This window comes from Stigmatopora argus, chromosome 17 (genome assembly GCF_051989625.1).
Source record: "Stigmatopora argus isolate UIUO_Sarg chromosome 17, RoL_Sarg_1.0, whole genome shotgun sequence".
Taxonomy (NCBI): Eukaryota; Metazoa; Chordata; class Actinopteri; order Syngnathiformes; family Syngnathidae; genus Stigmatopora; species Stigmatopora argus.
The window spans coordinates 14,976,846-14,992,402 of NC_135403.1; the positions used below are offsets into that span (position 1 = coordinate 14,976,846).

General features: G+C 60.4%; 1 protein-coding gene across 1 annotated transcript; it reads left to right on the top strand.

Moving 5' to 3' along the window:
• The first annotated feature begins 47 nt into the window (after positions 1–47).
• Positions 48–14,963, top strand: LOC144092145 (piezo-type mechanosensitive ion channel component 2-like). The gene is made up of 53 exons (XM_077624932.1): positions 48–452; positions 1,066–1,161; positions 1,929–2,036; positions 2,105–2,147; positions 2,205–2,381; positions 2,475–2,659; positions 2,797–3,010; positions 3,169–3,316; positions 3,400–3,531; positions 3,606–3,711; positions 3,811–4,187; positions 4,294–4,402; positions 4,481–4,698; positions 4,811–4,959; positions 5,069–5,147; positions 5,249–5,343; positions 5,410–5,839; positions 5,934–6,104; positions 6,168–6,281; positions 6,378–6,578; positions 6,657–6,861; positions 6,946–7,047; positions 7,143–7,314; positions 7,392–7,478; positions 7,567–7,723; positions 7,828–7,924; positions 8,011–8,176; positions 8,253–8,342; positions 8,409–8,497; positions 8,575–8,640; positions 8,712–8,836; positions 8,914–9,025; positions 9,101–9,160; positions 9,231–9,397; positions 9,495–10,081; positions 10,167–10,268; positions 10,345–10,501; positions 10,623–10,805; positions 10,886–11,021; positions 11,129–11,225; positions 11,296–11,443; positions 11,509–11,596; positions 11,668–11,794; positions 11,870–12,028; positions 12,085–12,232; positions 12,313–12,501; positions 12,567–12,659; positions 12,758–12,924; positions 13,009–13,125; positions 13,201–13,280; positions 13,370–13,601; positions 13,851–13,992; positions 14,072–14,963. Exons 1-53 carry the CDS (start codon positions 386–388, stop codon positions 14,171–14,173), a joined length of 7,968 nt encoding a protein of 2,655 aa, XP_077481058.1. The 5' UTR covers positions 48–385; the 3' UTR covers positions 14,174–14,963.
• The last annotated feature ends 594 nt before the right edge of the window (positions 14,964–15,557 follow it).

Sequence of the window (15,557 nt, forward strand, 5' to 3'; positions counted from 1 at the left end):
TTGGCTGAGAAGGTGAGCGGGGGGCGGGGCCAGAGACTTGATTTCGTCAGAGAGGAAAAAGGGAGGAAAAAAAAAGAAAAAAAAAAGAAAAAGGAAAAACAAGAGTCTGAAAACATCTGCGTAGCTCCCGGTGGCCCTTCTCCAGACTAAAGACGACAAAAACACATTTAGGACTTTGTGAAGAGCAACTTTGGACCACTTTTCTGCCTGAGTGCGCTCCACGGTGCGAAATGCCGGTGGAGGTGGCAGTGCTGGCGGCAGCGCTCCTTCTGCCCTGCGGGTGGACGCACCTCTGACACCGGGACATCCAGAGACGCAAGCAGAAGCAGAAGCAGAAGCAGAAGCAGGGCCGGCCGGCCGGTCGTCCGTTCGTCCTTCGCTCAGGATGTCGTCCAGGCTGCTCCTGTTGGGCTTTATCTTCAGGCTGCTTCTGCCGCTCAGCCTCACCGCAGGTACCACACTTTCTTCTATTTCTCCTTCTTTTTCTCATGAACTCATTGTCGCCGCCGTTGAGCTTTCCAAACTGCTTCTTCTCACTCGTCTAGTCTGGCCAAAATGATCATTTGCTTCGTTGCTGTCGGCTTGATAAGTGTTTTGGCTGACTGTTCGTTCGTTCATCTGAGAGGGGGGAATTTGGGCCATCGCGCGAGTTTCATCCAAATGACAAAATGACAATTTTTGACGGACTCCGTGTGGTCCGGTCCGGTCCGGACTGAGGCCCAGGGAGGCGCGAGTCACGTCCTCATTTCAGGCGACCCGAAGAATTTAGCACCAACACGCGGAGATGGGTTAGGGTTGGCCGAGATTTTCCCAGCCCAAGACCGGCGGTTCTCGGGCTTCCTATCCGTCGGACGCTCCAAACGACTATCAGAAAAGTCCGAAAAGTGTTGCGTTCCACCTTTTTGGAACTCGTTGACGTCGATCGTTTCAATCGATTGTCGATTGCTAAGTTTCACTTGCTGCGCTGCATTGTCTTAACGCTTCATTTCTGGCTATTTCTTTTGGCTGGCCTTGTGAATCATAAAGCCAGAGGAGAGACTTTTGACACCTTGTCCTTGTGCGCAGCCGCCTTGCTGCGATTCAACGGCTTCTCGCTGGTCTACGTCCTGTTGCTGCTGGCGTTGCCGCTGCTGCCCCGACCCGGCGACGCCCTCGACGCAGGTACCCGTCGTTCCGGTCGTGATGATAGACTGGGGGCGGGGGGCACTAGCCGTACTAGGGGATGAGGGGAGCCCTCTCGATTGGCGGGGAGGGGAGTCGGTCGTGATGATGCCCACCATGGCAAAAAATAATGTCAAACTAGATTCTTTTTGGCAGATTAAAAATAACTTAAACGATGAATTTGACATCATTCTATTCAACTATGTATTGAATGCAGTTCATGATATATCATTATAATGACACTCACAATAAGAACAACAAAGTCTAGTTTTGGCCAGGTTTTTTGTACGCCAGCCCTACCGAGGCGTCGTCAAAACCTCGGACGAGATGGATGAACGGAGCGGAGTGCCACGCCCAGCTCGCTCCCGCGCCAACCCACACACGGCCCATGTCCCCAACAATCAATGAACGCGCCATCCGGATAATGTCGGCGCCGGCCATCGATTTGTTTGTTGTGCGCCAGCTCAGGCTGAGGAGAGAAGGAAAGGAGGCCACGCGTCGTCTTCCTTCCTGAGGAAGCCAAAGAAAACTCCCCAGCAGATGCGCACATTTGGCGTGTCGCGTCGGGGGGGGGGGCGGATTTGACCAATGAGTCACGGCGCCAGCGGGCTTCCTGTTTGCTTCCCGGACGAACCCGGGAATCCAGCTCTGGCCGGCCCCCCCATCCAAATGTCGGCCTCATTTTGCCATGTTTTCCCTGGTGGATCCACCGGACGCGTACTCACTTGGTTTGGCGGGTCTGAAAGCGGTCGCCGTTGTTCTCCTAGGCAACGGCGCTCGCTGCGTGACCGCCGTTTGCGTGTCCAGTTTCCTCTTCCTGCTCTTCCAGACGTTCTTCCAGATCACCACCGTTACCCTGGCACCTGAGTACAACTGTGAGAGACGCGTCCGTCTGTCCGTCCGTCCGTCCGTCCGCACGTCTGACTCACCCGTCTGTTCGCAGGCACGTCCTGGCAAAAGGCCTTGAGTCAGCTGGGCTTAGTCAGGTGAGCCGAGGTCGCCGGCCCGTCTCCGTTTGGACGCCCGTGACCCCCGTCCTTCAGTCTGACAGGAAGCGAGCCGGCGTCGGCCGTGCGGCAGGTCCTCCCGGACGTGGGGGTGCTGCTGGTCGGCCTGCTGGCGTGGAGGCTGAGTGCCAAAACGGGTCCCCAAACGCAGCCGCGGGCGCAGGCGGAGGCGGAGACGCAGGTCGGGTTTCTGGGCTATTATTGTGTTACTTTGTAACCGGCCTTTGTAACCTCGTTAGGAGCGTGCCACGGACGCTAACGATCGGCCTTCTGCTCAGAGTCGGTTAGCGCTTCTCGCACGCGGAGGCTTTTGAGCGATGGCGTTGTTGACCCGAACTGGTGTGACCGGCAGGATCCCCGCCAGGACGGGAGCGGCGGGAACCCGGTCCTGGCCGAAGTGGAAGAACTGCTCCGCAAGACCGGGGTGATGGTCGCCAATGCGGTGACCGCCGGGGGAAAAGTTCTCCTCACGCTTCTGCTGGGACTTACAGGTAACCTGGCCCCGCCCCGCTACTTAGAGAAACCCGCTAGTTCCCGTCAATCCTCCTCTCACCCCGAACGCCACCCGGCACCCCCAAATCCGCGCTAACGACCCGGTCTCCCTCTCCTCCCCCCGGCCCAACGGCAGGCGTGGTGCTGCCGTCCCTCTCCTCCCTGCCCTACCTGCTTTCCTTTCAGGTGGCGTGCACCCGGTGGTCTTGGAGCGGCGGCTTCCCGGCCCCGTTCTTCCGGTGTTTGTCGCTGATGTCGCTGCTTTATTCCGCCGCCCACTTTCTGCTGGTCTACGCCTACCAGCTGCCGTCGCTGCAGGAGGCGTGGCTTCCCGACGCCCCTTGGGCGGGGTGAGGCGTGGGCGGAGACGGGAAGGGAGCCGTGGTGGTCGCCGTGGTGGTCGCCGTCGCCGCCGCCGTCGCCGCCGCCGCCGCCGTCGCCGCCGCCGCCGCCGTCGCCGCCGCCGCTACCCCCGCCACCGCTAAGCCTCTGCCGTTGGACCACGCAGCGCTTTGGGCCTGGTGCCTCTGGTGTCGGTGGACTGCGCCGCCCCCTGGAAGATGCGCGTCAACCCCGAGCTCCGCTGGTTTCACTTTGTCAGCCCTCTGACGCTCCTGACGCTCTACCACGTGGTGGCCGGGCTGCGACGGAACCGGGTCAGTTTGAGCCGGCGCGCCTCGCCACCCGCGACGGGCCGACCGGCTTCCGTGGCGTGACAGCGAAAGCTCCTCTTTTTCAGACGCTGGACGGCGTGGACGGCGCGGAGGAGAAGACGGTCACCGACGACGCGGCGAGCGTCAGAAGCGAGTCGACGGCGGAGCGGCGGCGACAACTGTGGAGAAAATCCCACGACCAGCAAGACTACATATACGTACGCACGTCTGATTTGGTATCGGTATTGGGCTTCCGGTTGGGACGCGTGACGCCGCCCTGCGCTCTTTTCAGCCTCTGGATTCTTTCGGGTCGGAAAGTCCCTGCGAGTCTTTGGCCCCGCCCACGCAGAGCACACCTTTGGAGTCGGACACGCCGGGCTCCTCCTTCAGCCGCTCGGGTGAGCAAAATCCGCGCCGACGGACAGCTTAGCCGGAAGCGGGGACCTCCATCCACGAGTTGAGATCGTCCGCTGAAATAGTCCGTTTGACACGCTCAGACACGTTGGAGACGTGCGCGTTGGAAGGCGGCGGTGGCTGGGGCCAGGAGTCGGAAGCGGCGGCGTCGGGAGCCTCCGGCGCGGCCTGGGCGGCGTCGGGCTTCCTCCTGAGGCAGAGCTACGTGGCCGCCCTGGTGGCCATGATGGCCTGGTCCATCACCTACGTGTCGTGGCTGACCTGCGCTCTGCTGCTGTGGTCGTGCGCCCTGTGGATGACGCGCCATCGGCGCCGCTACACACTGGCGTCTTCGCCCTGGCTGGTGGCCTACGGCAACCTACTGCTGCTCCTGCAGTACGTCTTCAGCTTCGCCGGCGTCCGACAAGTGCCGGGACTCTTTCCCAAAATGGACGACCCCTGCCGGGAGCTGGCCGCCAAGGTAGAAGAGCCGTGGTGCCTTTTAGCGAGCGGGCGGGTCACCGACGGGCCGCCTCCACCGTCACCGGCGCTGTCGCCACTCCCGTCTAACCACGTGCTTTGGGCAGCTGGTGTGTCTGCTGACCTTCTGGGTGCTGCTGCGGCAGGCTCGCGCCGAGAAGGGGGACCGGCGGCCGAGCGACTCCGGGCCGTCCGCCGTCGCCGTCCACGCTCGAGGTAAGAGACGCACGTCGGCCTCACGTCGGCCTCACGTCGGCCTCACGTCGGCCTCACGTCGGCCCGTCCACTTCTCAGACCAGGAGAAGATGGAGGAGATTTCCTACCGGGAGGTCCTCCAGATGAAGGGAGGAGTCCGAACGGACGCCCTGGCGGCGGCCGTGACCCGGATGTTCGTCAAATACTGGATCTACGTCTGCGGCACCATGTTCTTCTTTGTCAGTTTCGAAGGCAAGATCGTGGCCTACAAGGTCATCTACATGGTGATGTTCTTGTGCTGCGTGGCCCTCTACCAGGTGGGGAAGACCCGGCCGGGGGCCGGCGCGTTGGCGAGGGAGCCCATCCGTGAAGGGCCGACCTCTGACCTTTGACCTCTGGCCTCCCCCACCCATTCCCACGCATCCGCAGTTGAACTATGAGAAGTGGCGGGCCTTGTTGCGGGGCTTCTGGGTGGCCGTGGTGGTTTACTCCATGTCGGTCCTCTTTCTGATCTACACTTTTCAGTTCCCCTCGTCCCTCCACACCTGGAGCTACTACACCGGACTCAGCACTCGCAGGTTGGCCGTCCGATCCCCGAGGCTCCCAACGTGGCTCGGTCTCCGAACGTGGCCCGGGCTCCTCTCGTCTCCTCTCGTCTCCAACCTCTGCTCTCTTCCGTCTGTCCAGGTTGGAGGATTTGGGTTTGGAAAAGTTCTCCGTTCCCGTCCTCTTTACCAGGATCTTCATCCCCACGGCTTTCCTTCTGGTGCGCATCGACCACATAATACGGCTTTTTTGGGGGCCGGCCCTAAGGTGGGCACGTCGACCCCCCGAACGCTAATGCTAACGCTGGTTTCCACGGAGCAGGTGTGTATCGTTCACCTGCACTACTTCCACGAGCCTTTCCTCCGACTGACCGACCTGAAAACCGTGGTGGACACTCACAACAGTACCATCACCAGGTAACATCCGATCGGTCGCCCGTCGCCCCGAGCTGCGCCGCCACCTGTTTCGCTGCCGATCTTCAGGTTGGTGCACGCCGAGGGCAGCCTCGTGGATGTGTCCGTGGGAGGAGCTTCTCAGTTCTTTGAGGAGGGACTGAAAGGAGGCGCCACTTCGGAAAAAGAGCCAGAGGCCGAGGATACCTGGAGGCTGGGAGAAGAAGAGGAGGAAGAAAAAGAAGAAGAAGAAGAAGAAGAGCAAGTAGGAGGGGAAGAAGATGGAGAGGAGGAGGAGGAAGAGGACGAAAAAGAGTTCCCGTATACTTTTGAAGAAGAGAGTTTTTCGGAACACACCGCGGCGTCGGTGTCCTGGAGGTTGGTGGTGGACCGCCTCTCCGTCTTGTTCCTGCGACTCCTCCTGTCTCTGCAGCGCCTCCAGCGCCTCCTGTGGTGGCTGCTGGAACTGCACATTGTCAAAATGGTCTCGTCCTACATGATCTGGATCTCCGTCAAGGAGGTCTGCGCAGCGCGCCGTCGTCCGCCCGTCCGTCCATCCGTCCGTCCATCCGTCTGTCTTTTTCAGCCCCGCCCGGCCGCGTCTCTCTTTGCAGGTGTGCGTGTTCAACCTTCTGTTTGTGGCCTGCGTGGCGGTGGCGCTACCTTGCCGAGCCTGGCGCCCCCCGCTGGCCGGAGTCTGCACCGTGTGGACGTGCGTGGTGGCCATTTGTAAGATGGTGTACCAGCTCAACATTGTCCAGCCGGACACCTTCAACTGCACCACGGTAACGCCGACGTCCGTCCGTCCGTCCGCTTGAGACTTGTTTTCTGAGCGTGTGTGCGTGTAGCCAGGTAACTCCAGCAGCGACGCGTCTACCTCGAGATTGTACGCCGCTCCCATTGACCCCGCCCAGTGGGTGGGCCTTTACAAGTATCAGGGCAAACTGCTGGACTACCTGAGGGTGAGAAGGAGCCACCCGCTCTGCCCGCTCTGCCCGGTCCGCCCGACACGCCCGCCTTTTCTCTTCTCTGACCGTCACGTGAAATTGTGTGGGCAGCCCAACCTGACGCTGCTGGCGCTGCTGGCCTTGGAGGTGACCGTTTCCAGACACCAGCAACTGTACCGCCTCCGCGCCAACAAAGTCCCGCCCCCCAGCAGGACTATGTTCCACGACGTGGGCAGGCGTCACCTGGACCGAGACGTGGCGAGCTGCGGAAAATATTTCCTCAACTACTTCTTTTACAAGTTCGGGCTGGAGGTGAGACGCCCAGACGGCGCCCCGGCGTGCCCCGGCCAACCGACCGACCGACCGACCGACCGTCCGTTTCCCCGTCAGACCTGCTTCCTGTTGGCGGTCAACGTCATCGGTCAGCGGATGGACCTGTTTGCCGTAGGCCACGCCTTGGGGCTCATCGGCGTGCTGTCCAGGCGCAGCAGGAAGCGGATCGGCCAGGTGTGGTCCAAGTACTGCTACTTCCTGTCGGGCCTCTTGTGTTTCCAGTACCTACTGTGCGTGGGATACCCGCCGGCCGCCTGCAAAGGTGAGTGCTTTTTCCTTGCTCTTTTTGGGGAGCCCATTGAAAACGGGAGGCCAAAATGTCCGTCGTGTTGGAACGCCACCGCAGACTACCCGTGGCGGCCGCCGACGTCCGACGTGGACTCCAACGTGGTGAAGTGGCTCTTCCTGCCGGATCACCTGACGCCCCCGAACCCGCTCTTCCTCCTCTGTAAGTCGGTCCGGGTCTGGCCCCGGCCCCGGCCCTCGCCCCGACCCTCGCCCTCCGAGGCCACCTCCGGCAAAAGCTCCGCCTTTCCATCGCAGACGACTTCCTGCTAGCGCTGGCCGCCTCGCTGCAGCTCGGCGTCTTCCGGGACGAGCGCGACCCGGTTTTCCGGGCGCTGGCGGGGGACAACGGCGAGCCGGACGTGGAAGACGGGGACGACCCCGCCGCCGGGCTCCGCCTCTGCGCCGTGCCCGACTTCACGCTGTGCAGGCGAGCCGCGCTCTCGTCACCGCCGTGCCCGCGCGTCCCCGGACGTCCGCCTCTGACCTTCCGGACGGCGTGCGCAGGTCTTACCTGGATATGATGAAGATCATCATTTTCAGCTACATGTTCTGGTTCGTGCTCACCATCATCTTCATCACCGGAACCACCAGGTGGGTCCGTCGGAGCCCGACGAGGGACGGGTCGGAAATGCCCGGACGACGGGACAGTGGCTTTGGCTTGACTCGCGACCTCTGGCAGGATCAGCATTTTCTGTATGGGCTACCTGGTGGCGTGTTTCTACTTCCTGTTGGTGGGCGGAGACCTCCTGCTTAAACCCGTGCCTTCCATCCTGCTCTACTGGGACTGCCTGATCGGCTACAACGTCTTTGTCATCACCATGAAGAACGTCCTGTCCGTACGTTGGTCGGCGGGTGGCGGCGGCGGCGTCTCGGGCGCCGACAGGGAACTCGGGAACCCGGGAACCCGACGGACTCCGGCAAGGCTTTGGAATGTGCGCAGATCCTGGCGTGCGGTTTTATCAAGTCGCTGGTGGTCAAGCATTGCTGGCTGGTTCAGCTCTTCAGCCTGGCCTGCACCATCCGGGGATACGCTAAGCGTGAGAAGGCCGTCCGAGCGCGGGCGCCGCTTCCTTTTTCCTTCCTTTCCCCCCCCCCCCTCACCCACGCCGTGTGCTCTCGCCAGCGGAGCAGCAGAGCAGCAAACAATGCGAACTGCCCAGCGACGAGGCGGGAATCATCTGGGACGGCGTCTGCTTCTGCTTCCTCTTACTGCAACGCCGGGTCTTCAGGAGTCACTACTTCCTCTACGTGGTTCTGGACCTGCAAAATACACAACTGCTGGCCTCCAGGTAGGAAAGTCCCTTCCGTTTATATATTTTTTAATGACCATCTGATATTATCAGAATAATTCTGCGTGCTCCGCAGGGGGGCCGAACTTTTTGAGGCCTCCACCGTGAAAGCGGTGAGAGCCAGACTGGAGGTGGAGAAGATGTCCATGGACCTCCTGAAAAAACAGTAAGGCCCCTTCCCGCCGTGCCGATCCCCCTCCGCCACGCCAATGAGCGGCGCCGTGCGTTCCAGGATGGAGAGGATCAAATGCCGGCAGCAGAAGTTCCGCCGAGGAAAAGAGAAAATGCTGAGTTTGACCCAAAGGAGCTCCCGTGGCGACGGTGCGCCCGTCCGTCTGGCCGGCCGGGCTACCCGAGGAGGCCGGCGGCGTCTAAACTCCATCCCTTTGCTCCCGCAGCCCAGGAAAAGGCCAAAGGGAAAACGCAAGGGGATTGGTGGAGACCGTGGGTCAACCACGCCTCCAGTCAGTGGCGTCTCTCTCCAATGGGCCAATGGCTTTGGCTGGCTCAAACTAAAGCTCTGTGTCCGCTGCAGTGGTCAGGAGCGGCGACTACTTTCTCTTTGAGAGCGACAGCCAGGAAGACGACGAGGAGGAGGAGCAGGTGGAGGAGGAGGCGGAGAAAAAGGAGGAGGAGGAAGATGACAAGTCGGCCTTTCAGGTGCGCTCCTCTTCTGCGTGACTCAAGGTGGGCTCTTTTTTGGGGGCAAACATGACCGTGTCCCCCGCCCGCCTCAGTTTGTCTACCACGCCTGGATCACGGACTCCCGAACCGCCCTGCGAGCGCGCCACAAGAAAGCCAAGAAGCCCGAGCGGAGGACCGAGGCCTCGCCGTGCGAGCCCAGCGGAGGTACTTTTTTTTCCCACTCAAAGGCAGAACCGTAAAAGAAAAAGGCTCTGTTGAAAGCGCCGAGGCTCTCCCCAGCGCCCGACGCTACGGAGGACCCGGAAGACGACGCCGAGGAGCCCAAGGAGGACGGACCGGGTAGCCGGACTTTGACCCGGATTTTGCTCGGCATCCGGAAGCCCCGTTTGACGGCCCCTTTTCCGAGCAGATACCATCTTGCACCGGGCCGCCAACATCCTTCGCTTCTGCTGGGTCCTGCTCTCGGCTCTGCTGGACTCGCTGACCGCTTGGCTCGGCGGTCTGTGTCGCGAACACGTGGCCATCTCCACCGTCCTGCGCGTGGAGCGCTGCATGCTGACCCAGCAGGCCAAGCAGGTGAGGGGCCGACGGGGGCCCCGTCCGGAGTAGGCGCCCGGAGTTCCCGTCCGGAGTAGGCGCCCGGAGTTCCGAGCGCCCGCTGCTCTCTCCTCAGGGTCGAGCGCCGTCCAGGGAGGCCATCCACGCGTACTACCAGGAACAGATGATGAGGAGTCCCACCGAATTAGGAACAGACCGCGGCGCTTCCGAGGGAGAGGCCCAGACGGCGGATGCGGAAGAGGAGGAGGCACGGCCGGCGGGAAGCCCAATCGCCGCCGACGCCCAATCGTCAGCCTTAGCGCTCCTTCCCGAGGGGGACTGCGCGGAATGTCTGGCGGCCGCCGGAAGTCGTCGCCGCCGGGCCAAATTGAGCCGGACCGAGAGGGTGGCCTCGTCTTCCTCTTCGGACCAGGACGACCGCGGGTGGGTCCCGTCTACCGCCCGGGAGGGAAGTCAACCCCCGGAGGAGGCCTCCTGGGTGGCCTCTCGGAAACCCCCACCTCCCCACAGCCTGGCCCCGGCTTCGGACATCCGAGACGCGGAAATTGGCGAGGAGGGCTCCGGGAAGAGCACGGGCAAGACGGGACGACGCAGGCGGCCGTTACCGGAGAAGGGCGACTTCCTCTCCGGTTGCGCCTCGGCTTCCCGTCTGTTGCCATCGCGTCCTCGGGAGCTGACGGCGAGCGAGCTGCTGAAGAACATGTGAGGAGCCGGCGTAGCAGCGGAAGGCGCCCGCTGCGCTCCGGTTAGGCGGGCGCCTTCCGATGCTACGTTGTCTTTGGAGCAGGACTTTCCAAAACGCCGAGCTGGAGGCGTCCGACGCTTTCTATGGCAACCAACCCCAGTTGCTCCAGCTGTGCTACGCCTTCTACAACATCCTGGCCGCCAGGTAACCGGCGCCAAACGGAACCGGCGCCGAACGGAACCCCCGCGCGGACCTGACCCCCGACTCCCGACCGTCCCAGGTCCGAGACGGTGTGTTACCTGGTCATCGTCTTGAACCACATGGTGTCCGCCAGCTGCCTGACCTTGGTACTTCCCGTCCTGGTGTTCCTGTGGGCCACGCTCTCCGTTCCGCGTCCCAGCAAAACCTTCTGGATGACGGCCATCGTCTACACGGAGGTTAAACGCCGTCGCTCGCGCTCCGATCGTCGGGCCGCCGTCGCTGCCGCCAGACGGCTTCGGGCTCTTGTCTTCGTGGTCTTCACCTTTGTCCCGCCCGGCCCTCCGTCTCCATCCCCAGGTCACCATCGTGATCAAGTATTTTTTCCAGTTCGGGTTCTTTCCCTTCAACCAAAAACTAGAGTTGGACCGCTCCAAGCCCTTCCACCCACCCAACATCCTGGGGGTGGAGAAGAAGGAAGGTTACGTCCTGTACGACCTGCTGCAACTGCTCGCCCTCTTCTACCACCGAGCCATCCTGAAGGTTTGCCCCGAGCGGCGCCGCTGCCGCCGAGCGTCCCGAAGGCCGATTTCCAGATGCCTTTGCTTCTGGATCCCCATCAGTGCCACGGACTTTGGGACCAGACCGCCTCCCCTCGGCCCGAACGCAACGCTGACGGCCAAGCAAAACTAAGCCGAGGCTCGGCGCGCGCCGGCGGCCGGGCCCGATGGAGCTCCGCCCAGGTGTACTCGCCTGCAGGTAAAAGGGCGGGCGATCCGAATTCGGGCTCCGGGGTCCAGAGTCCGGCAGACTTGTCGAGTCTGGCAGACTTGTTGAATGTTGGCGTGGAACCTGGTTGTTTTCAGGCAGCCTGAATTCTACAGAACAGCTGAGTAAGTTGGAGCTGTTCCTGGACAAAGTGGTGGAACTGTCCATTCGCTGCAAGCGCTACTGCGTCAGCAGGTAGGCCAAAGGGCGCCGCTAAATCTCGGCGGCCCCGCCCTCCCTTTTTCCCACGAGCAAACTCTTCCAGGTGCAAGTCCCTCTACCATCCGCTCAGTCAGTTCTTCCAAGCTCTGGTCCAACCGGAATACAGCGCCGTCACGGACGTTTACGTCCTCATGTTCCTGGCCGACACCGTGGACTTTATCGTCATCGTCTTTGGCTTCTGGGCCTTCGGGGTAGGCTTTGGTCTTTGGCCAGCGCCGAGCGCTCTCTACATTTGTTCTTTGTTCCGACCGATCAGAAACACTCGGCGGCCGCCGACATCACTTCCTCGCTCTCGGAGGACCAAGTTCCCGAAGCCTTCTTGGTGATGGTTCTGATCCAGTTCGGTAGGTCCGACCGTCGAGCGCGCCTTGGGCCGTCCGCCTGACCGTACGAACGTCGTCACCGACTTCCGCAGGTACCATGGTCGTGGACCGAGCACTGTATCTAAGAAAGACCGTGCTGGGAAAGTTGGTCTTCCAAGTGATCTTGGTGTTGGGAATCCACTTTTGGATGTTTTTCATCCTGCCCACGGTCACGGAAAGGTGAAGGTTTGGCGCCTCGTCCAACGAACCCAGCGCTTTGACGCCCAACCCGTTTGTCGGTCCGCCTCTCGCCAGACGCTTCAACCACAACTTGGTGGCTCAGCTGTGGTACTTCGTCAAATGCATTTACTTCGGCTTGTCGGCGTATCAGATTCGCTCGGGTTATCCCACGCGGGTTCTGGGGAACTTCCTGACCAAGAGCCACAACTACCTCAACCTGTTCCTGTTCCAGGGGTAAGCCGGGAACGCTCGCTTGGGCCGTCGGCCGGCTGACTTTTCCCCCGATGTAGTTTCCGTCTAGTTCCTTTCCTGACCGAGCTGCGGGCGGTGATGGACTGGGTTTGGACCGACACCACCTTGTCTCTGTCCTCCTGGATCTGCGTGGAGGACGTCTACGCCCACTGCTTCGTCTTAAAGTGTTGGCGGGAGTCGGAGAAGGTCCGCGGCGGCGGCGGCGGCGAACTCGACCGTGAGCCTCCTAGAGACTTTTTGTTTGTTTGTTTGCTTGCGGTCTCCAGAGGTACCCTCAGCCTCGCGGGCAGAAGAAGAAACGGGTGGTCAAGTACGGGATGGGAGGCTTGATCGTTCTGCTGCTGATCTGCATCGTCTGGTTCCCGCTGCTCTTCATGTCCCTGGTCAAGTCCGTGGCCGGGGTGGTCAACCAACCGCTGGACGTTTCCCTGACCGTCACCCTAGGCGGCTTCCAGGTAAAGGCGCCCTCCCGGGCCGGCAAAACGGCCAGACCCAAGACTTAACCGTTGCCGCTCGTCAGCCCATCTTCACCATGAGCGCGCAACAAAACCAGCTGAAAGAGCTGACGGAGGAGGACTTTGGAGCCTTTGTGGCTTCCTACAGTTACACCCCGGTAAGGCCTGGCTCCTTTCGAAGGAGGCGGTGTCGCGAGAACTCTGCCGCGAGAGTCCCGCCAAATCCTTTTGGCTTTTTGCCCCCCCCCCCTCTCAGAGTGCTTTGCAGTTTCTGGAAGCCTACACTCACGAGGACGTGACGGTGGCCGAGCTGCAGGGGAGCAGCAACTCCCTGTGGACCATCAGTCCGCCCAGCAGACGATACCTGAGCCAGGTGCTCAACCTGGACCACTTTCCCCTGACCTTGTCCTGGACGGTTCAGAGGTGGTGCTTCCCTCCTTGACAAAACGACCAGCGGTCGGAGCGAGAGACTAACTAACCCCGAGGCCGCTCTCTCCCGAAAACCAGGAACTTAAGTCTGGGGGCAAAGGCGGAGCTGGCCTCGGGGAAACACGTGATCTACCTGACCGATCGCACTCGATTGGAACTGATCCAGCTGCTGAACGGCACCAGGGCGCTCCCCGTGTGAGTGAAGCTTTTTTGGGCGCGCCGCCCACCCGAGCTTTTGCCGTGGCCTCACCGGGCATTTGTTGCTTCTAGCGTGATCGACGGCGTGTTGCCGGCGTTCCTGCGAGCTCCCAGCGATTCCAACGCCAAGCCCATTGAGCAGCTCTACCCAGGTTTCAAATCCTCGTCCTCGTGCCATGCCGCTTCTCACGACTAAAGCGCGCTCCGTCGACTTTCTCCCCCCTTTCGACGTCATCGTCAGACGGCCGCTACAAAGACATCTCGTTGTCCCTGGAGCGAACGGCCAACGAGAGCCAAGAGGTGCGGGAATGGTGGATCGTCGACCAACCGGCTCCCGGCCTCGTACGTTTGGGAGGCGGCTCGGCGGCGGCGGCGGCGGCGGTGTCGGACGGCGGTAGAGAGGCGGGACTTCAGCTCTTTGTCTTCAGCGACAAAGTCAGTCCGCCCAGTCTGGGCTTCCTGGCCGGATACGGGTGCGGACGGCGCTTCGTTTAGGTCGGGGTGCTGGACAAGTCCGGTCCTGGAGAGCCCCTCCCACATCCAGTCTGTCTCCCTCCCAAAATGATTTCATTCGCGTGTGTTGGCGGAAGGAGACATGGAAAAAAGACTGGATGCGCTCTGGGACTGGACTTGGCCAGCCCTGCTTTAGGTGCTACTTTGCTAACCCCCCCCCCCCCTCTGAGCGTTTGTCCTCTCTCACTCCATCTCTCGCTGTCCGGCAGGATCATGGGATTGTACGCTTCGGTGGTGTTGGTCATCGGGAAGTTTGTGCGGGAATTTTTCAGCGGGATCAGTCACTCCATCATGTTCGAGGAGCTGCCCTGCGTCGACCGCATCCTCAAACTGTGCACCGACATCTTCCTGGTAGCGTCCACGCACGCCGCCGGCCGTCCTGGTTTCCAGGCACCCGAGCTCACGGCCTCCCTCCCTCTTTCTTTCCTAGGTGCGAGAGACGGGGGAACTGGAGCTGGAAGAGGAGCTTTACGCCAAACTCATCTTCTTGTACCGGTCGCCGGAGACTTTGATCAAGTGGACTAGGCGCTGACGGACGCCGGCAAAAGGTCCATCCGTTTGGAACGCGCCCGTCGTCCTCGCCCTTCCGTTTTGGTCCGGGCGAAGGCGACGGCGACGGCGACGGCGACGGGGAGTCTGCGGAAGGCCTCCTTCTTCCAATGCGTCGCCGGCGTCAAAGAGCACGACTGGAAACAACGGGAATTCTTCTGGAAAAGGCGGGACATTTTTTCAAGCACTGAAGCGGTTAAGGAACGCTTGGAAAATTCTGCCAGGACGCCCTTTCTTGAACGCCCTTTTTCAAATGGGGCCGGGATGCCCCGCTTTCACGGAAAGGACCACCGGACTCCAAAGCTTTCTTAAAAGACCATTTTATTTCCAGCAGTGACATCATTTGCGTCGAGCTTGACGTGTCACCGACTCCCGTCGCGGGCTCATCACCTCTGCCGGTTAGCCCGGAACTCGTGGCGCTCGCTGGAGGTGCCCTTTGTTTTTGGCGGCTTCCCCGAGTGGAGCCTTTTGGACACCGACATAGAAATATAAAGCCACAAAGGCTTTGTAAAATAGATGCTTTTCTCTCCATATATATATATATCAACTCTGATAAACATTCTCAAATGAAAAAGCAGCTGAAGTGAAGGTGCTAGCATGTGCTAACCATGGAGCTAAAGGGAATGTTAACATTTGGACGCCCGAGGAAAAAAACCTTTTTGTTTTTTGTTTCCAAAATGCGTATAAGCGCCGGGGTTCATTGGCGACACCCAAGACAACTTCTGTTTGCCAAAACCTGAGCAAAAATATAAAAAGGAACTTAGCTAACAAGGCTCTGTGGCCTGGCCTGAGTGCTTTTTATTGGGCTCACCCCATTGGCTCGTCAGCTTTTGGCTTTTCCTCTTCCTCAGCCGATCGCCGATTTGTAATCAACGTCTAACGCCTCCTCGTCTTGGTGAACCGCTCTGTCCTCGCGGACGCTTCGGGTTTTTTTTTCTCCACACAACACACTCGTAAACGGAACAAACACTCCACCCTCACGTTCGCTATCGATGGGCTGTTTGCTGTCGTACTATTCCCTTCAAAAGACTCCGAAAATGATGCACACAAATGTCCTCACAATGGGATAACGCACGATCACTTGCCAACGAGCAGCAGTCTTTTATCAGCGATCGCTCCACTGCTCATGGGAGCCTCGGGGGCGCTGGCTAGCGGCTCCCTTTTAGCTTGTAGCATCTGTATTCGCATCCCCTTTGAACGGCGCCTATGATAGAGTTGCTACCGGGGATGCTGTTGCGAGCCAGTGCCCCTGATGTTCTTATGAGCAGCCAACGACAAGTAATATAATACTCCTCGTATTAGATAATCAAAATAACAGGAAATGCAGCAGCTGAGCTTACCCACGTATTGATTGTGGGTCAAGTTTT

What these genes read in the sequence shown, in the direction of transcription:
- LOC144092145 (XM_077624932.1), top strand. Translation starts at nt 386, where the DNA reads ATGTCGTCCAGGCTGCTCCTGTTGGGCTTTATCTTCAGGCTGCTTCTG. An exon ending in GGCTTCCTGGCCGGATACGG is followed by an intron (nt 13,602 to 13,850) that starts GTGCGGACGGCG and finishes GCTGTCCGGCAG; the next exon opens with GATCATGGGATTGTACGCTT. An exon ending in TGTGCACCGACATCTTCCTG is followed by an intron (nt 13,993 to 14,071) that starts GTAGCGTCCACG and finishes TTTCTTTCCTAG; the next exon opens with GTGCGAGAGACGGGGGAACT.